The sequence below is a fragment of the Pantherophis guttatus genome, chromosome 2, assembly GCF_059756535.1.
Source record: "Pantherophis guttatus breed Tessera chromosome 2, ASM5975653v1, whole genome shotgun sequence".
NCBI classification, from domain to species: Eukaryota; Metazoa; Chordata; class Lepidosauria; order Squamata; family Colubridae; genus Pantherophis; species Pantherophis guttatus.
This window is the reverse complement of record NC_142064.1, coordinates 71233137-71255058: the sequence shown is the minus strand read 5'-3', so window position 1 is coordinate 71255058 and position 21922 is coordinate 71233137. Positions and strand designations below refer to the sequence as shown.

The 21922-nt window shown below is 43.1% G+C and overlaps 1 protein-coding gene across 2 annotated transcripts; it reads right to left on the bottom strand.

Annotated features, from left to right (window-relative positions):
* Positions 1–569: 569 nt before the first annotated feature.
* On the bottom strand, positions 570–12832 carry KCNV2 (potassium voltage-gated channel modifier subfamily V member 2). Of its 2 annotated transcripts, XM_034411255.3 has the most exons (3): positions 11251–12832; positions 4114–4400; positions 570–3611 (listed from the first exon to the last, which is right to left on the bottom strand). In XM_034411255.3, the coding sequence occupies exons 1-2, from the start codon at positions 12583–12585 to the stop codon at positions 4119–4121; spliced, it is 1617 nt and encodes a 538-aa protein (XP_034267146.1). In that variant the 5' UTR covers positions 12586–12832; the 3' UTR covers positions 570–3611; positions 4114–4118. The 2 variants fall into 2 exon arrangements, with proteins under 2 accessions (XP_034267146.1, XP_034267145.1); XM_034411254.3 differs by having other exon boundaries at positions 570–4400; positions 11251–12831.
* Positions 12833–21922: the final 9090 nt, after the last annotated feature.

Here is a 21922-nt window from a genome sequence, read left to right as displayed (position 1 = left end):
TTAAAAAGAGATTGGACAACCATTTGTCTGAAATGGTGTAGAGCAGGGGTGTCAAACTTGCATCGTCATATGACGTATTGTGACTTCCCCCCCTTTGCTAAAAAGGGGGTGGGCATGGCCAGTGCGTGACGCATCTGGCCCGCGGGCCACGAGTTTGACAACCCTGGTATAGAATTTCCTGTTTGAGCAGGAGGTTGGACTAGCCGACCTCCAAAGTCTCTTCCAAATCTGTTATTCTGTTAGAATGGAATTTCAAATAGAACGGGAATCCCTTTCAACAAATTCCAGAAATCTTGCCTTCTGGGTAACGAGAAAGAAATCTAACAAAAGAACTAGAGGTGGTTAAAAAGGTGAAGCTGATGGCACAATGATATAATCAAAGATCCTCCTGTTTTTTAATGCACAGTGCTTCAACTGAACTGTCACAGCTTTGTTGGAACTTTTGTGGCCCCAAGCTGACTTTTGGGGCTGTACCTTGAGGATAGCTCTGCAGAGAATCATCTTCCTTCTTTGATCAATCAGCAGAGGATTTGGTCATTTTCATAATTCAATAGTAACCAGCAAGCACAAGACATACAATATTTAGTTTATTAAAAAATGAATGTTCAGCAAAACAAGTCAACTGTCTCACAACTAATCTAAGGCTGAGGTAGCATCTGGGAACAAATGTGTGTTTGCTGAATCTTCACTACATTCCCTATATTCCCAGTTGTCTAACAAAGCCTTTCCTGATGTGTTGATCTATCATTCAAGACTTGAGGCCCAGAGACCATGTTGGTTGCAGATGAAAAGAGGCTCATGCATCTGAAGAACAGAGGCAGGGGAGAAACTCATAGTCAGACACAAAACCGTTCTCTGATATACTGCAATCCCCATAATAACATTTGAGTATGTGATTCGTATGAAAATTGGGGTTTTTATTTTCCTACTTTGTGATTTCTCTCCTGCATGTTAACAAGGGTACCTGCTGAGTTTTAACGTGGAATCTCGGAATATTTAGAGGGTTCTGTATCAGACTGCATTGTAGTGGCCTTCCAGCGTAGATAACCTGGATCTGGCCAGTAGAGTCCCCAAAGAAGTAAACCCTGTGCATCTACTGAGAGGACCATTGGATAAATTCGCTTCTTCACTGGTACTTTTAATCCACCCCAATCCCAAAAGACTCCGGGTGTCATATAATTAAAACAAGCAAAACCAAAAAGAACTGAAGTCACAATAAAAGCATGATAAAAAAAGCCAAAGGCTCACTGGAATAGAACTGCTTTGGGTTATTTCCAAAATATCTCCTTTCTCAATTCTTGGGGGGGGGTTATTCTACAGAGTGGGGACTAACAGAGAGAAAGTCTGCCGTTTAATTCCCATGAAATTCCCCATTTTATGGGAATTAAATGGCAGACTTTCTCTCTGTTAGTCCCAAGGCCCTCTACAAATGACCAGCCTTTCCCAAGGCCCTCTACAAATGACCAGCCTGGAGAAGCAGATTCAGTTTTCCTGAAGCATTTCCTGACACAAACTGCTGCGGCATCATTTAGGATAACAAGCAGCACTTTGAATTGATCTTGGAAGTGCACTGGCAGTAACTGCAATGTAAGTGTAATTCCTCCCTGGCGGTTTGTCCAGCCAGGAGTCTGGATGCAATGTTTATACAAAGCTAGGAGAATGGCGCAAATTATTTCCTTCAGTAGTAACTCCAAAATTGGATCTTCTCTATCAGGAATGAGCCTTAGTTCCCCATTTTTATGGTCCTCAAAGCCACCTACATTGTTGAAAAGAGAACCTGATTCAAAACAGTAGAAGCATTTACTGTAAACTTTAAATGAGTTTATCATGAAAAGAAAGAAAACAAAAGAGAGCAAGAGAGAGAGAGAGAGAAAGGAAGGAAGACAGACAGAAAGGACTATATAACTCCCACCATCCAAAAATAATGGGAGAAAATTCTACCCTATTGGTTTCGGCCTACCTACTGAAGCTTTTCTAAAATTAATTATCCACAGCTAACAAGAATTTCCCTTTCCTACTCTTGAGTGGAATATCATCCATCCTTATCTATCTATCTATCTATCTATCTATCTATCTATCTATCTATCTATCTCTATCATCATCTATCATCTATATATGTATCATCTATTTATTTATCTATCTAAAATTGTCTCAACAGAATTAATGACATCAGTCTGATGTGAGAGTATTCACCCACAGACTCAACTGTGAGGCTAAAGCTGTTCTTGAAGGTTACAGCACTGACTTCACAAAAGTTGTGGAGAATTTCTTCCATTCCAGAAGGTGCCACCAGGCTCAGTTGTTAGTCCCGCACAATACATGCGAGGAAGTCAACAGCCTGTCTGGCGTGAGCTCTCTCTTTAGCAGCCTTGCTCTACAAGATGCTCAGTTTGCTCTTTGACCAAACATCAGGCTGAATTTTGGGTCTTAATGTAAAAAAAGCAGAGGTGCCAACTAGGGAAAGTTTGACTCTTCTGTAATATTATATAAAGCCAATATAGCCAAACAAATAAAAAAATTAAAGTGAATTATGCTACAGTTGTTATATTGGAAGCTATGTGGATTATGCATTTGGATTACTAAATTACACATTTTAGTTCTTTACATTTCAATTGGACATTTGATTTGGCATGTCCCATGCTGTTACATCACTCTCTCGCTACTTCTGTTTCATTCTTTAGGTTATATATGGGCATCAATTAGCAAACACTGGTATTTTATTACTTAGAAAACTATTTCTAAAATTTACCCTGACAACCTAATCCTAATTTCATATGCCCTAGATTCAGAAAACAGTTAAAGAGAGATGAAGAAAATCATAAAGAAAAAGAAGTAACTGTCTTGACCCTAATATTATTGTTATGAATGTGGATACATAAAACATGTGAATCTGAATGTCTGGGAGATTTTGGCATTCCTTATTCGTTTAAACGAATCTTCAACATTGTGCTTTTCAGATAAATTGGACTGTGGAAGACTGGAAGAAAAGTACTTCCAACTGTTCTTCTTTGCAATCAAAATTATGTAGTAAAATGGACACATTTCTGCGTGACAGTCTCCAAAACATCTGCCACACCAGTAGAGATGTCCATAAAAGTAGTCCTCAATTTACGACCGCAATTGAACCCAATATTTCTGTTTCTGAGACAGCTGTTAAGTGAATTTTGCCTTATTTTATGACCTTCCTTGCCACAGTTGCTAAGTGAATCACTGCCGTTCTTAAGCGAATCCGGCTTCCCCGTTGACTTTGATTGTCAGACGGTAGCAAAAAGTGGATCACATGAGCCAGGACACTGCAATTGTCATACATACGGTATCAGTCAGTTGCCAAGCATCTGAATTTTGATCATGTGACTATGGGGATGCTGCAATGGTCATAAGTGTGAAAAACGGTCATAAGTCACTTTTTTCAGTGCCGTTGTAACTTCAAACAGTCACTAAACAAACTGTCGTAACTCGAGGACTATCTGTACTCCTTTGACAGATCGTATCTGCAGACCAAACATCTGACATTGCATACTATTTATCCTGGTTCTTAGCATCTTCTTCCTTGACTCGTTGTTGGATCCCGGTTTCAAGGCATTATCAGCTGTTTGAATATGAGTTGGAATCTGTATTAAGCAAATTAATAAGAAAGAGGAACTCAACACAAATCTCTCTCTTTAAATGAAGCTTTAAGTGTCATTTCTAAGTCCATCCTCCTCCTCCGTCTCTTTCCGGAGTACAGGTATTCCTCGACCTACGACCACAATTGACCCCCAAATTTCTGTTGCTAAGTGAGTCAAACGTTAAGTGACTTTTGCCCCATTTTACGACCTTTCTTGCCACAGTTGCTAAGCGAATCACTGCAGTTCTTAAGTTAGCAACTCAGCTGTTAAGTGAATCTGGCTTCCCCGTGGACTTTGCTCGTCAGAAGGTCGCTGAAAATGATCACGTGACCCTGGGACAATAACTGTCACAAATATGACTCAGTTGCCAAGCGTCTGAAGTTTGATCACATGACCAAGGAGATGCTGCCATGGTCGTAAGTGTGCAAACGGCCCTAAGTCACTTTTTTTCCACGATCGTAACTTTGAACAGTCACTAAATGAACAGTTGTAAGTCAAGGACCACCTGTATTAATTGTATCTGTGGCTTGGGGATGGGGCTGATCGCTTTCCGTAACACTCCGACATCTTCTTCATGGCCCGTTGCACGAACTCCACTTTCCCCCGGTCTTTCTGTATGGCCGTGTACTCGTACGCTTTCAGCTTGCCGTAGTAATCCGAGAATTTATTGTAGAGGACGGAGATGGGCATGCCGTTCAGGATGATCCCAAAAGCGATGCAGAGGAACGCAAACACCCGTCCCAGGTGGGTCTCCGGATACATGTCTCCATATCCCACAGTAGAAAGGCTTACCTTTAGGTAAATAAAGGAGTGGGGGAAATCATTCAGATGAGCAAGAAGTGGACTTTTCGATAGAGGATCACAGATCAGTGGTTCTCAACCTGCGATCCGCAGACCCTTGGGAAGGGTGGGCTATGATGATGTCATAGGAAGTCCGTGAATCTTGAAGAAATATTATGATTTAAATCTTAAATCTTGGGGGGGTCGGTGGCCATGATTCATGGCCACAAAAGATATTTAAAGGGGGTCCCTGGTGAAGAAAAGGTTGAGAACCACTGTCTTAGATTATCAAAATAGTAAAAAGGGGTCCCACATTGTTGCATGAGAACTCTGCCTTCTACAGTAATCTCTATAAAAGCCTGCTAAAACATACTGCTAATTCATCTGCAGGGGTAGCCCATATTATTAGATAACAAGTCTCAAGGGTGGGCTTCAGCCTGGTGCCTCTTCCTGAGAGAAACATAATTATCTAGTATTTTTTTAGGACAGGAATGGTGCCACTAGTTTCCCCCTTGTTTTTGAAGGTTTCCCACCCCGCACCTCAACCTTTGCCCACAAAATTTGGCGTCAAAAAAACTGATACCCAGCGGCTTGCTTCATTTTAAACTATGTACACAAATCGTTACGTCTCTTGCATTAAGCTTTTAAATAAGTCTCAGCCAGAAGCCAGGATAAAGGACAAAAATCAGTCCTCCCTGAAAGGAATGTATGACTAAAAGGGATGCATCTGGTCCCCTGAAGGGCTTGGTAGCTGAATCTTAATAACAAAATGCAGCTCTCAGCTGTGAAAAAGGCCCACTGATGCTTTGAGTATGATGCCCCTCAGCTGTTCCATTACTTACCTGACACTAAAATTCAGTCAGTGCTGAAAACCAAAATTGAGTGTAGCGGCAAAAGAGTTAAGGGCATGAAAGCTAGGAGGGAAATCTCTAGGGGGTCCTCTTTCTCTTGGGACTACCTAAGTACAGGTAGTCCTTGACTTGTGACCACAATTGAGCCCAGAATTTATTGCTAAGTGAAACATTTGTATAGCAATAGTAATAGCACTTAAGACTTATATACTGCTTCATAGTGATTTACAGCCCACTCTAAGGGGTTTACAGAGTCAGCGTACTGCCCTCAACAATCTGGGTCCTCATTTTACCAACTTCGGAAGGATGGAAGGCTGTGTCAACCTTGAGCCTGGTGAGATTTGAACTGCCAAACTGCTGGCAGCCGGTGATCAGCAGAAGTAGCCTGCAGTACTGCCCTCTAACCACTGCACCACCACGGCTCATTTTACAACCTTTCTTGGTACAGTTAAGTGAATCACTGCAGTTGTTAAGTTAGTAACATGGTTGTTAAGTGAGTCTGGCTTTCCCATTGTCTTTGCTTGTCAGAAGGTCGCAAAAGATGATCACATGACCCCGGGACTCTGCAACCATCATAAATATGAACCAGCTGCCAAGCAGCTGTATTTTGATCACATGACCATGAGGATGCTGCAATGGTCGTAAGTGTGAAAAACGGGCATGTCATTTTTTTCAGTGCTGTTGTAACTTTGAATGGCCACTAAATGAACTGTTGTAAGTCAAGGACCATCTGTGCATATTTATTTTGCTTAATGATCAATCCAGGGCTGAGCCCATCTTTAGTTAGGCCCTAGGATACACTGTCTGACATATACTCACAAAAGTAAAACTCACAATTCACTAAATACTTCTCCTGTGATCATTTTTGAATGATCTGCTGCTTTCCTGGTGAGACCAAATTCTATTTATATTGTGTCAAACCATTGCAGCTTCGTGGCCTTTCGGAAGCTTGCTGAACATCCTCTCACAGAGGTGATTTGCATGTAGATTTAGGGGGGGAAATGCAAATAGGGAAATTCCTATATTTTTGTTTAATTGTTGGGATTGTTGCTATGCTTGATAACGAGTCTGACTTTTCAGATGCAGAGCTGGGGGAATTTGTTCATAGGGCGCACCTGAGAGAAATGTGATTAGTCTGGGGCTCCAATGGAAATTGGCTCACGGGAATTGAATGTAAATGGCGGAGAAATAGCTTGGAAAATAAACAACAAGATGAAAGGGAGACGTGTTATTGACAATAGCCAGCAGTTACAGAACAGCATTTTTCACTCATGTGATTTCCTGGAGAGCATAGGAAAGTAGCTCTGCGTTGTTCTTGGTGTGATTTCATCGTCTTTCATGTTAGGTACAGCTGGGACAGAAAAGCGGATCATCAAGAAAAACGCTGCTCTGAATTATACATGTGACTATATTTGTACGTACTCTGGGGTGGAAGTTTCTTTCTGTTCCTCAGTGCTTCGTGCATGGAAACGTGAGAACAAGGGTGGCCCCGATGCCAGCCAGGCTAGCTAGTCTAAAGCTATTCAATTGTGCTTTGCCGCAGATCAAAGGCCGACCTTTTTCTAGGAAAAAGGCTCCTGTTCTCCTTCTCCCTTTTCAGGAATTTGGGGAAATATTAATTTTGATTAGGAATAGTTATCTATGGCAGTGGCCCCCAATCTTTTGGGTACCAGGGACTGGTTCTGTAGAGAGAGTTTTTTTCGGCGGACCGGAGGGGGTGGTATGATTTCACATGCTGCCTGCATCCCATAGATGGGGCTTCACTTGTTTGCATGGCCCAGTTTCTGGTGTGTCACAGCCAGTGGTCGGATTCAAATAATTTAACAACTGTTTCTCTGCCCTAATGACCAGCTGGGTGGGCGTGGCCATGATGGGCGTGGCCAGGGGGTTTGACAGGCAGCAAAAAGGGGCTGCGGGGAGGCTGCCCCACTCTCCCGTGCCCTGTTTTGGGCATAGTAGGCCTCCCTGCTCCCTCCTGGGAGCAAAAACTGCCTGTGGGGGCCCCCATGCCCTCCTATGCCCTGTTTTGGGCCTAGTAGGCCTCCCTGCACCCCCTGGAAGCAAAAATGGGCTATGTGGGGGCTGCACCACACACCCCGGCACCCCGTTTTGGGCCTAGCAGGCCTCTCTGCAGCCTCCTGGAAGCAAAAACTGGCTGCGGGGGGACTCCTGGAAGAGGTGGGGTGGGGAGGGGAGGGACCAGCCAGCAATTTAACAACTGGTCCACCCGAACTGGGCCGAACTGACTGAATCCCACCACTGGACTCATAGTCCAGTGTCGATCCACAAACCAGAGGTTGAGGACCCCTGATCTATGGAGATTCTCAGTCATCCAGGTCGTGTGCTTTTTCCAAATATATATATATATATATATATAAAAATGTAAAACGTTTTGAAAGGAAAAAAACCAAGAAAGTCCACTTGCCTTTTGGAAAAAGCACCTTTGAGCTTAGAGTTGTCCTCGGTGCTGCTGCATGTGGTTTTAATTTCTGTACCTGTCTTTCAAGCCTATGGGTTCTTCAACTCTCCCATTCTGGGACAGCCCTACAAGAGGTGTTTCCACATCTATATATTTCCCTGGCATGAAGCTGAAATCCAAGAAACTCAAGAACTGTCAACCAGAATGACGACCGTACCCTGACAAAAGGACCCTTATGCCCCTTAGCCATCTTGCTGATAGCTGAAGTATAGGAACACAATGTCTGTGGAGATTCTCAGTCATTCTGGTCATGGTTTTCCCAAAGACGCTTTTTCAAGAGGCAACTGGACTTTCTGGTTTTTCTTTGAAGATGTTTCGCTTCTCATCCAAGAAGCTTCTTCAGCACAGAGCTTGGATGAGAAGCGAAACGTCTTCAAAGAAAAACCAGAAAGTCCGGTTGCCTCTTGAAAAAGCACCTTTAGGACATACAGGAACACAACATAAACATTTCACTTAAGCCCCACTTTTCCTTTGAAAACTAATTTGAATAAACATTCTTCTTCACCTTCATTGAATGTGAATTGGTAAAGAAAAAAATGCAATATTATTTTCTGCACAGTATTTAGTGCCTTCTCATCTCAACCAGCTAGGCACAATTCAATTGGGGTAAAAAAAATTCTGTGCAGTTATTCCTGCATATGTGTTTCTGCTACTTCTATGCACATACAGTCTATGGAAGGGAGGTGGCACCACCATAGATGTTGTGACATCACCATTTTAATGACATCTTCCACATCACAATTGAGCCATTATGTAATTGGAATCATTTGTATGATTGTATGATGACGTGTCATGGCTTACGGGACCTGTCATGGCTTCCACTTAATACCTATGAAACTGTATGGACTTGCATTAAAGCAAGGCTGGGAAGCCCAGCAGAGGTGGTATTCAGCAGGTTCTGACCAGTTCTGGAGAACTGATAGCGGAAATTTTGAGTAGTTCGGAGAAACCGTAAATACCACCTCTGACTGGCCCCGCCCCCATCTCTTCTTTGCCTCCCTAGTCCCAGCTGATCGGGAGGAAATGGAGATTTTACAGTATCCTTCCCCTGCCACGGCCACCAAGCCACGGCCACCAAGCCACGCCACGGCCACCAAGCCACACCCACAGAACCGGTAGTAAAAAAATTTGAATCCCACCACTGAAGCCCAAGGTCTCCAGTTGCTGCTCAAATACCACTTAACACTATTGCTCTGCATAGTAGCTGGATTTGGTGCAAGTTTTAATTTAGTAACATGTGGAGACCCACAGGTTCCCCACCTCGGGGTTACAAAGAATGAATCTGTCTGATTCATTCATCAGTTTCTCAACCTTGGCAACTTGAGGACGAGTGGAATTCAACTCTCAAATTGGCTGGCTGGAGCATTCTGGGAGTTGAAGTCCACCCATCTTCAAGTTGCCAAGGTTGAGTAACACGGGACTAGAGGAACCTGTGAAAGGAGCCATAGGTTGTACTCAGTTGTTTAACAAGTCACAACTAGTGTTGTCAGGGCTCATTTGAATGAAGCTCAAAACAATTGCATGTTGTGGTCAGTGAAGAATCTTGTCTTCAGCTGCTACTCCAGGCAATTTAGCAGGATTACTGAAGGAAGAATTGCTAATATATATCACCCATATGCAGAATAAATTATGTTGCAGATGTGTTATTTAATGTCACCAGCAAGTATTAGAATTGAGCAAAGCCCATTCATCTTCAGGATTTATTCATGAGGATACTTTGCTTTCTATTAGTTGGTACCCTGATTCTGGGTGATATTATTAATCAGATTATGGATGATCATAAACATGTAGTCAGTTCACATACATCTGAGTAAAACACTAACAATGATGTGTACTTCGACTGTTGTCCTCTAACTTCAAAGAGAAAGCATTAGTGGAGATGTGTCGTAGCATGCTATGTATTCCTAAATTGGCTTGACAACTTCTGGAGCAGATGCTAGAACCACTCCAATTTTATAATCACCTTGGATGCAGCTGTTTACAGAGCCATTTACATTTCCCATTGGACAATATTCGTGTTCCTGAACTTTCTTAAATGGTAGTCTTATTTTTCAATTCCAGGGGTAAATCAAGGTAACACAAGGCATTTTTTCCTCCCTGGAAGTATATGTAGAAAACTATATATACCCCAACGCAGAATCTATCACATGGGATGATGCATGCATATTGCGCCACATGGAGCAAAGCCAACATTGGATATACGGTAGAATATCCATCCACCCAGCCAGCTCTTGACGTAAGATGGTAATTCCAGTTTCCATTTTTGATTAACCCTGGCAATTTAGCAAAGAACAGCTGAGAGAAAAGATCACAGAGAAATTTGCAGAACACACCTTTGTCCAGTTGTTGTTTATCCAGGAACCAGATTTATTGGGAATACAATTTTCATCCATCACTAGTGGCAGCCTCTATTGTATTTCAACAACAGGTCTATAAATTATAAATTCCGTATCACATTACAATCCAGTGACCCAGCCACCTCTCCCATTTTGTTATTTTTGGCCATTGTTACTGGCTTAATAAAAATAAAAAAGAAAGCTCATCTCATGCTCTGATTTATTGTCAGTTGTTTTGGGAACCGCCCGAGGAACTTCTGTGTCTGTCATCTGTGATCATGCCTGGCATCTTCCTGTCTCCTGATTTTTCAGAAACAAAGGGCCGTGCCAACTATAAGTTCTACATGTTTTGTGGGCATCAATCTCATTTATTCTTGATACATTATTAGGTGAAACCATCCTTTAAAAGATAAAGGTTCCTCTCGCACATATATGCTAGTTGTTCCCGACTCTAGGGGGCAGTGCTCATCTCCATTTCAAAGCCGAAGAGCCAGTGCTGTCCGAAGACGTCTCTGTGGCCCTGTGGCCAGCATGACTCAATAGCAAAGGCTCACAGAATGCTGTTACCTTCCCACCAAAGGTGGTTCCTATTTTTCTACTTGCATTTTTTACGTACTTTCGGACTGCTAGGTTGGCAGAAGCTGGGACAAGTAACGGGAGCTCACCCCATTACATGGCACTAGGGATTCAAACCACTGAACTGCCGACCTTTCGATTGACAAGCTCAGCGTTTTAGCCACTGAGCCCCGACTGAAATCATCCTTACTACCTCCATAAATAAGTAATAGCTAGCTGTCAGTTGGCATATAGAAACCTCTGAATTTTTTTTAAAAAAGCATGCAGAAAGCTCTGCAAATTTCAGGCTTCCAATATGTTTTCCTTTCTCTGCTTTCTTCTTTCTCATGCAGTAGCCTTGAGCGCTGCAAGAAGACCACCCGTGCAGAACACTGCCACAAAAAGACATCCAGTTCAAGCTGAGCTTCACTGATTACAGACTGATCTACTGAAACAGATGTACTGAAGCTTACAGTAGGAAGTGGGGTGGGGTGTCTGCATTTACATCTCCTCTAAAACCAAAGTCTCAGAACAGATGTTCAAAATCTGGGCATATCCTGCTGCTTTCATAACAAGCAGCTTTTCTAAATAAAGAGCAAGAAGAGAGGGTCAGGTCTCAAAAGAGTACAGCAGGTACTTACGGCAGCCCACCACCAGGCCTGAGGAATGCTGGTGAAGTTTGTGCTAACAACGTCATGCTCCACAGTGTAGACCATGGCTGAAAAGGCAGAGATGCCCAGGACGATGAAGAGCAGGAGACAACCCACCTGCTGGTAACACTGGCGCAGAGTGAAGCCAAAGGCTCGGAGCCCTGTGGAATGGCGGGCTAGCTTCAGAATGCGAAAAATGCGCATCAGGCGCATGATGCGTAGCACTTGCCCTACTTTGCCCACTCGCCCCACTTTCTCAATCTCATGTTCATGTTGGGACCCATGCCCACCAGTGTGGGTTTCATCGATAAAAAGCTCCAGCAACAGCTGAAGGTAGAGGGGCAGAATAGCAATGAGGTCCACAGCATTGAGAGCGCTACTAGCAAAGCGGTGTAAGTCAGGGGTAGAGAGCAGTCGCAGTATGTACTCTAGAGTGAAGAAGGCCACGCAGAAGGTCTCCACGTGTTCCAACACTGGCCGTAGCTCTCCAGTGACTTTGTCCTTCTGCTGCAAGTCCTCGACTGTGTTGAGAGCAAGGGCCACCACGGATATGAGAACAAAGAAACTGGAGGCAACCCCCACTGCTTTGGCCATGGTGGAAGAGAAGGGCTTCTCCATGAGGTTCCAAAGGCGCCACCGTTGCGCGGCATAGCGCATGTGGCAGAAGAGAGCCTCGCTCTCCTGGACGGCTGCCTGAGCACGGAGCTCCTCTTGCACTTTCAGTTGGTCATTCAGCTCATCGCATCTCTCTTCGAAGCAGATCCGGCAGCAGCGGGGCGTGTATTTGAGACGGACCCCCCAGTAGCTCAACTCTTCCAAGAAGCTGTGGGGGCACAGCTCATTTTGTACCTGTAACACCCCGGAAGCATAGAAGTTGTAGACCAGCTGGAAAACCGCAGGGTCTCGGTCAAAGAAATACTCATCCCCCTGAACCGCGTAGTCATCACAGAGGCCTAGCTGGCAATGGCGATCAGTGGAAGTAACCAAGCGTCCGAGGCGGGTGTTGGGATAGGTGGCCACTGCCTGGTATGTGAGATGGTAGGTTCGGCCACCAACATTAATGTTGAGCACTGAGGAGGGAGCTAATGTTCCAGAAGCCAAAGTGGGGTCAAATGCAAATATTGAAAGGAGTCTCTTCTGCTCTTCCTCCTCCTCTTCCTCACCCAAGTACTTCTCAGTTTCCTGGAACAACTGCAATCCATAGGGAATAGTCGCTTGGGTGTCTATGTGCTCGGCTGCCTTGCATTCTGCAGAAGACTCCAGTGGCGTTTCAGCTGCTTTTCCATCCGAGATGGAAAGTTGCTTCTTTTGACTGAAATTTCTCATGGGTGACACTCTCTAGCCCACCACCCACGTTTTCAGAGGTGTTTCTTGCCACGGTTTTCCGGCTCTGCTTCTTCCTGCTTGGAGCATTCGCGACTAGAGCTGCAGCCTCACATTTCACTCCAGTCACTCTTCACTCACTCCAGTTGTTGCTAAAACTCAGGATGGGATGCAGGCATGGGAAAGGGGGGCGGGGAAGGAGACACTGTTGTTGATCGCTTTAATCTTGCTGACAGGGAAGAACTGAGTAGTTACAGAAGGGGATTTAAAGGCTATTATCCTATTTTAGCTTCAGCTCCCTTTATCTGTGACGTGAAGGTCTACAGAGCCAATAATCTTTGGATAATAATTTTTTCAAAATGTAAGTATATCAAAATCAATATATCACTATTGGGATCCTTTCAGTATGTTTCCAGAATGAAGGAGAGCCTAGGGGTTCTCCCATGAAATCCCTCCTTTCAAATGTTTGTCTTGCCCTCGGTTTCCTCTGCCCCTCCTCAAAGTGTGATCCATCCACGCTTGTAGAGCTGTTCTATTGGCTAGAGCAGATTTTACAGCGAGCAAAGCTAACACCAATTTCTGTTAATGCTCCAAATTGTCAGTTCGGTGGTAGCGCAGAGATTCAGGTTCATTCAGAGCAGACTTTCTCAAACTTAGCTACTTTAAGATGGAGGGAGAATTCCTCGAGTTGAAGTTCACCCATCCTAAAGTTCCCAAATTTGAGAAACACTGACCCAGAATATAAAAGTAATTGTGTCACATCTTCCTTATCACTAGACACAGAGAAAGGGACACTGGATGACGAACCTTAGTTTGGAAATCTTACCATTGTTTTGTTTCAAAGCCAGGTTCTGGTCCCTACATCCATGAAGACAGAAGGTGGATTATGCCTGGTCAGACCTCAAAAGCTAGATGCCAACTATTTCAAGCTTTCAGTACCCGATTCAATGCAATGGACTCTAGTGCTCTGCATGGTGGTTTTTTTTTTTGCTTATTGCTTTAACAAAGGCAGAACTTTAGGCAAAACACAACATAATATGCACACCAGCTTAATTTGTACAATTACTAACTGGGTGCCTTTGGGAACAGAATATGGAATGATTTATTGTAGTAAGTGAAATGACCCTACCGTTTGCCTTTGACCCCAATCATTGTCATCTGGCGATCATTGCTGTATTTGCTCAGGCAAAATTTAGAGCAAAATATGTTTCTCACCCCAGTTGTAGTAGTTTAATCTTTAGTGAAGCAACACTTTTCACGAATGTTGATGTACCTGCCTTTAGACTTGTAACCACAAACATATTACAGTCCATTAGTGTTTCCATGCCTGCAAATTGTATCTCTAAAGGAGAAACACCTGTAGCTCTCCAGATGTTGAATGACTCACCACTGAAATGTCTATAGAGATTCTCAATTATCCAGATCATGGTTGTCTCAAAGGTGCTTTTTTCAGGAGGCAACTGGACTTCCTTTTTTCTTCTGAAGACATTTCACTTCTCATCCAAGAAGCTTCTTCAGCTCTGACAGGATAGTGGGGAATGAAAGGATTTATGTTCCTTGCAGCACAGCTGGTCATTTGCATCCTTTTAGATGGTTGTTGAAGCACTTGAAGGTTTATCTGTGTCCTCAGGGTCACCTGAGTAGTGCTCCTGGTTCCTGTAGTCTGCAATTTTTCCTCTGGAAATCCATTCCTACTCCCACACCATTCAAAGGGTGTCCATCCCAAATTGTATAGCTAAAAGTCTGATGAGATTCTCAGTCATCCAGGTCATGGTTGTCCCAAAGGTGCTTTTTTTCAGGAGGCAACTGGACTTCCTTGTTCACCACTGGCCACACAAACTGGATTGCTGGCAGTTGTAGTTCACCCCTAACTAGAACATAACAGATTTCCCCACCTCTGCTTCGAAGTCTCAGGATAGGAATCTTTCTGCTTGATTTTTTTAAGTAGAGATCCCAGAGGTTGAACATCACATACGTGTGGCGTATGGCCATGTGTTTTGCTTTGTCTTTCCTCAAAGGGAAGAAGGCATTTTGTAATAAACTCTTTATGAACATCGTTCTGCTGCTTATGGGGCATTGTAGGACTGGCCTGTGGAAGTGTTTTTTTAAGACCCATTGATTTCAATGGCATGTTCTCTATATCAGGGGTCTCCAACGTTGGCAACTTTAAGCCTGGTGGACTTCAACTCCCAGAATTCCCCAGCCAGCAAAGCTGGCTGGGGAATTCTGGAAGTTGAAGTTCTCCAGGCTTAAAGTTTGTTTGTTTGTTTGTTTGTTTGTTTGTTTGTTTGTTTGTTTATCAGATTTATATGCTGCCCTTCTCCCGTAGGACTCGAGGTGGCTCACAACAATAAAACAACCCAACAATAGATAAAGATTAAATAATATTAAAAACCAATTTAAAATCCCCAAATCCCCAAGTTAAAATCCATGGCAGATCAGGGAAGTTGCTGAAAGAGCCATGTCTTTAGGTTGGCGCAGAAGGTGCGGAGGTCGGGGGCTGTCCGGAGCCCGGTGGTCAACCCATTCCAGAGGGTCGATGAAGTCCTCCAGGCTTAAAGTTGCCAAGGTTGGAGACCCCTGCTCTAGATAAAGCCCCATATTTGTATGTCACATGCAGGTTTTCTCTTTCCCTCCCCCCCACATGAATTTCCACAGCTGCTTGACGGGTATTAGGCTGTCCAACAGCTTAAATCTGACTTATGGGTTGGAGTGAATGTCAAATATGTATTGGCACAAACTCCTGAACGCTTGCCATGAATAAACAACAGAGAACTTGATAAGATGGGTGATCACCTGACCTTTTTGTTTAATTCCTCCCCCACCCCACCCCCTCTGGTGTGCAGGCTTTGAATTCTGCCTTGCAATTCATTTGTGGGATGTTTCTTTCCCATTCGGATGAAAACTCTTCCTGGGATGATCTTTGATTTTGGCGTGGAATTGGGATTGAAAAGGGGATTGGTAAATGGATCGCTCCCTTTTGCTGTGTTTCTGATGTCTCTGTAGTAATTAGAATGCATGTAGATAAGCAATATTTGGCTAGAGGGGCTAATGCATGACTTGCTGATATTGGGAATAAGATATTCCAGGTGCAGCATAATAGGCACAGTCAGATGTGCTTTGAGAAGATGGAAATAGGCCGTGGATCTTAACTAGCTTTTCCAGGCTCGGAACATCATGAAATGTGGTGTCTCTTCTCTTGAGGTTGATGCCAGAGGTTGGCTACAAATTATATCACTGCCAGTTCCAGGTGACTGCCACTTCACTTGTCGTTGTAAAATGACATCAGTCAATGATGGAAAAGCATTCTATATTATTTGTGTGTGTGTGTAACATACAAGATATTAAGGTGGGGGGAGTCCAGGGGTGCTATTCAGCAGGTTCTGACAGGTTCTGGAGAACCGGTAGCGGAAATTTTGAGTAGTTCGGAGAACCAGCAAATACCACCTCTGGCTGGCCCCAGAGTGGGGGTGGGAATGGAGATTTTGAATATTAAGGTGACCAATCGTCCTCCTTTAGGGAGGACAGTCCTTCTTTTGTAAGTTCTGTCCTCTCTCGAAAAGTGTCCTCCCGCATGTCCTCCTTTTCGATATTTGAAGACTAATCTGTAAATCTCCGTATTCGATCGATGCCAATCCGATCCGTTGCGTGTGATGTGACGTATTTGTATTTGACATGACGATTCTTCAAGGCTCGGTACAGTGTGGCAAGACGCGATTATGAAACGCATGCGCTCAGCACAGAATTGTTTTGAGAGAGTGTGCTGTGCGCAAGTGGCTTTGTTTACTATTCTGTATTATTGTTGCAATGAATAAAATGTTTCTTTTATTTACAATATTTTTTTTCCAATTTATTTGTGTCCTCCTTTTCATTGTAAAAAAGTTGGTCACCTTAGCAATATCCTTCCCCCAGGAGTGGGGAGGAAATGGGGATTTTGTAGTAACCTTCCCCTGGAGTGGGGTGGGAATGGAGATTTTGCAGTATCCTTCCCCTGCCACGCCCACCAAGTCACGTCCACAGAACTGATAGTAAAAAAAAATTGAATTCCACCACTGGGGAGGCTCTCTTTGGGCTCTTTTAGGGCCAGATGATAGTTTAAAAAAAAAAAATGGGTGCGTAAAAAAGAACAAGGTTTCAAGAAATCGATCAACCATTTAAGGAAATTAATTGATTACAAATATGTCACAATACATATCATTTTTGTTTTGCTCTGGTTAGGCCACCTCCCCTTTTGGCTCTGTCCATGTTGGCAGGTAATTCTCAGCAAGTCACACAACTCCATCCACAAAATTCTGTCCAAGCAAAGTCCATTTAATGCTGCCTTAAAATGAACAAAAGTTTAGTACAGGTAGTCCTTGATTTACAACAGTTTGTTTCGCGATCGTTCAAAGTTACGACAGCACAGACAAAAGTGACATGACTGTTTTTCACAGTTAGGACCTTTGCATCATCCTGAATCAAAATGCAGGCTCATATTTATGACCATTGCTTGTGTCCCAAGGTCATGTGATCTCTTTTTGCAAGTCCATGAAGAAGCCAGATTCACTTAATAATCGGGTTACTAACTTATCCACTGGAGTGATTCACTTAACAACTGTGGCAAGAAAGGTCATAAAATGGAATAAAACTCACTTACGTCGCACTTAACAACAGACATTTTGGGTTCAAAATTGTAGTCTTGAGTCCAGGAGTAACTGTACTGCAATAAACGATAGATTTGTTGTTTAGGCAAGAGCTTAACAGAACCTTTCCGTAAGGCAAAACATCATTAAAAAACTGAATAATTTGCACACACAGTTCCACCATTATGAGAGGAGAAAACATTTGCAGAAATTAGTTCCTTGCTTCTTATGTAAAGCCCAGTACCAAAGAGAGAGCCTGCCCATTTCTCCAGACACAATGCCACTTAATTACCCCTGTAATAATTTCCCTCTGTTATTTTCAAATATTTTATTTTTAAACGGTGCAGGTATTTCGGTAGACGCAACCAGCCAATGCCCTGGGGAGAGAGTGTGTGTCTTAAATGAGCCTTGTCAGGGAGCTGTAATCTATCATTCACTGCATGAGAGGTCCCCAAGAATGTTGGTTGTCTGCATGGTGACGCAAAACAAATGGCCAACGAATCAGAAGAAAGAGCCAAGGACCACTTGGGAGACAAGCAAGGAAGAAACTTGCGGCTCTTTCTAAATTAAGGCTGAGAGTTAATGGGACATTCCAGGGTTGCCAGTCAGCTGAAAATTACAGAATGCTATTATCGGGGGGAAGATTAACTACTAAATCCACAAATGTCAATACTGGTTTCTGAATGTACATCTTTGGGTTTAAAATAGGATCATTTGAAAATGTCAGGTAAATGCAAAAAGACCAATCGAGTAAGAACTTAGTTTTTAAAGGTCAAGTCAGGAAACAGTTCTTTTTTTGAGGTCCAGAGAACTTGGGCTGATTGTATCAAATAAGCAACAAGGACTCTGGGATCACATTTTGAGGGAGATACAGTATCTTCTAGGATTAGCCTAAAATTCCAGATCTTGAGTTTTAAATTACATCACTTTTAATGGCCAAAAAACCTCCCAAGTGGCTTACAATTCTAATAAACAGAATATCATTCATTCATTCATTCACTCACTTATTCATTCGTTCATGCATCCATGCATTCATGCACATATTGCATTGCATTGCATTGCATTTATACCCTCTCAGGGGAGGGTATTAGGTTGAGTTGAAATCCACAAATCCCACAGCATGTTCCATGGTTAATCAGGACCTGCATTTGAATCTCCCCAATCCAGTAACTAATGTATGTCACCAAAGCAAGAGCAATCTATCAGAAGACAAATATTATGATATGAAGCAGACCAACCTTGGAAAAGCTTTAAAATCCCACCCCAACAAGCCTTCTTATTTATTTTTCATTTCTTTAATAGATATAATGATGATGATATTATCCATTCAGTCATGTCTGATTCTTGGCGATTCTATGGGTCAGGTCTCTCCACGTCTTCCAAACTTGCACTACTTCTTTGAAATTGTTCTATGCTCTGGATGGTGTCAGTTTTGATGGTATCCAGCCACCAAATATAATTGCTTTCTCCAGTGAATTTTCCCATGGTCAAAGTAAGTGAGACATAGTTTCACGATTTTGTCTTTTAGTGACATGTCTGAATTAAGACTAGACTAGACTAGACTAGACTAGACTAGACTAGACTAGACTAGACTAGACTAGACTAGACTAGACTAGACGAGTTGGAAGAAACCTTGAATGTCTTCTAGTCCAACTCCCAGCTCAGGCAGGAAGCCCTATACCATTTAAGACAAATGGTTATCTCTTCTCTTCTTTAAAACTTCCAGTGTTGGTGAATTCACAATTTATGGAGGCAAGTTGTTCCACTGGTTAATTGTTCTAAATGTCAAGAAATTTCTCCTTAGTTCTAGGTTGCTTCTCTCCTTGATTAGCTTCCATCTATTGCTTCTTGTCCTACCTTCAGGTTCTTTAGTGAATAGCTTGACTCCCTCTTTTTTTGGCAACTCCTGAGATATTGGAACACTGCTATCATGTCACCCCAGCCCTTCTTTTCATTAATAGATAATGGGATAGGAATAATTGTAGAAGGAGGCACCAAAAAGGTCAGTAGAAATAGTTGAGGTGGCAACCATGACAAGATAATGGAAACTCCAGCCACGTTTAATATGTAGCATGACATATAGAGTATTTATGCTGCATTTTGACTGGTATCAGAAAATTAAGCAGGTTTTTAGGAGACTATCAAGACCTATCAGGGCTGTGGGCTAATCCTGGACCAAGAAAACTACAGGGACATGTCCATGAAATCCCCAAGCATCATGTTCAATCTGAAGTTTTTGCTTCATGAAAAGAAGCATTGGAATCTTTTCCTAATGAGCTTCAAAGCAAATGGTTTGTGCAGTGTGCTTCTATCTCAGCTTTCTTTCAGCAGTTGAAGATACAAAACATTCTTCTCTCTTCTTCATCTTCATCATAACAAACCTTAGAGCAAAGTGGACAACTATGGCAACTATATGATTTGTGGACTTCAACTCCCAATATTCCCAAACCAGCCATGCTGGCTCAGGAGATCTGGGAGTTGAAGTCCACAGGTTGTAAAGTTGCCATAGTTACCCACCCCTGCCTTAGAGCTAGGCTAGCCTAAACATTAGCGAATAGGCCAAGGTCATCTAGCTAGGCCAGTGGAGGAGTGAAATTTAAAGCTTGCTAATCAAACACATTAACTACTACCCTATGTTGGCCTTGGATTAACTCTTTTCCAGTTCAAGCTTTAATCAATTCCACTCTCTTATTTTACATAGATAATGCATTAAAAACTTGATATGCAGGGGATGTTCTACATTTGCTCTTCCCTTTTATTAGTATGTGGGTGTAAAAGCAAAAAGAGTAAAGAATTCTATTGGGATATGAACTACCTTAACTGTTAACAGAACTGCAAGCTATATTTTGAAACGGAGCTTGTTGCTTTCTGAGAGAAAGGAAAATAAGATGTCCAAAGAGATATATCAGGCAGCTGTGGGTCGATAGAAAATATACTGACCAAATTCCATTAAGGTAGGAATAATGGTATACAAGAGACAGGGTTTCAGGAGAATAGAAAGCCCGTCTAAGCCAGTATCACTTCAGAAGGCAAGAAAGAAAAGTGAATGAGAGATAAAGATGGGCTGATTGGGAAGATCTCTCTGGTATCAAAGAATAGGAAGATGGTACAAGTAGTCCTTGACTTACAACCACAGTTGAGTTCATAAGTCATTTTTTTCACTGCCATCAAATGGTCATTAAATGAATGCAGGGGTGGGTTTCAGGGGTGGGTGGGTTACCTTTGCTACCGGTTCGCTTGCAAAGCTTCTGCGCATGCACAGATCGTATTTGATGATGTCTAGGTGAGTGGGCGGAGCCTCCCGCCACTGCTGCTACTGGTTTGCCAGAACTGGGGCGAACCGGTGGCAACCCACCACTGAATGAATAGTTGTAAGCCATGAACTACCTGTATACAGAATAGAATATAGACTTAACAGTTGGAAGGGATCTTGAAGGTCTTCAAGTCCAACCCCCAGCTCAAGCTGGAGACCCTATAGCAGGGGTGTCAAACTCAAGGCCCAGGGGCCGGACCTGGTCAGCAGGGTACTTACAGTAGATCTGGCCCGTAGACCTGCCCTAGAAACAGCGAAGGACCAGCCCGCGGTGCTTCTGCCAGTGAAAACACACTCGGGAGCCCATTTTCGCTGGCAGAGCGCTCAGGCCACCACAGGCATAAATGATGAACATAAATGATGTCAAGCTGGCCACGCCCACCCTAGCCATGCCCACCCTGACTCCCTGAGTTCAAACACAACCCTGATGTGGCCCTCAATGAAATCAAGTTTGACACCCCTGCCATATAGCATTGGAAAAGCTGGTGGAGAATATTGTTTAACAGCTGTAGGGTGCTTTGCACACACACACACAAAAATGGTTTGGATTAGGCACTTTTCCTGTGCTTGGAATTGCCAAGCTGTGTTAGACAGATCTGAAATGGAAAGCCAAAAGTGGAAAACCTATCCAGGGAATTGTGGACAAGACAAGCACAATTAAGAGAGAAAGGCAACGGTACACAAACAGCAAAACGGAAGGTGAAAAATTGCATGAAGCAATATCAAGGGTTGCTCCTAAAATTTACACATCAGAATCAGAAGCTCTACTCATCAATGTATAGCCCAATAATTGTTAATGTACAACAAATCATATGGTTAAATTTTCATATGGTAGGCCCTGGGACTCCATGTTATACACTCTTGATTGTATTTCACCAAGTAGGTTGGTCAGCAAAGCTAATGAGCATAATTTATTCTGCAATCTTCTATGCACTTACCTAGTGGTAAGGTATTAATAATCATACATCCTTGGCCTAACAGACCTCCATATAAAATTAGAAAGGCATTCATTGAAGTCCTCTTTTTCGCTCAGTTATAGCTTCAAGAATTCTTCTAAAAGCTCTAACAATGTTTAAGCAATGTTTGGTGGCCAGGACATTCAACCAGAATGTAGTCATCCCAGGGGTGAAATGCTCCCGGATTGGACCGGATCGCCCAGTCCGGTAGCGATCTTGGCTGGTGGTTTGGCGATCTGGTAGCGATGGCGGAGCGAAGCTCCGCCCACCCACCCGGGTGTCATTACTTCCTGGTTTTAACCAGGAAGTAATGTTTTTTTACCTTCTGCGCATGCACAGAAGGTTTTGCGCATGTGCAGAAGGTCTGCGCGTGCACATGATGTGCATGGCGCATGCGCTTCCAAACTGGTAAGAAAGGTAAGTAGATTTCACCCCTGAGTCATCCTCTG

Bases quoted from the DNA above. Each gene is read 5' to 3' on its own strand.
- KCNV2 (XM_034411255.3), bottom strand. From the start codon at position 12,585: ATGAGAAATTTCAGTCAAAAGAAGCAACTTTCCATCTCGGATGGAAAA. The intron at 4,401-11,250 runs GTAAGTACCTGC...ATTTACCTAAAG, and splicing joins AGGCCTGGTGGTGGGCTGCC to GTAAGCCTTTCTACTGTGGG.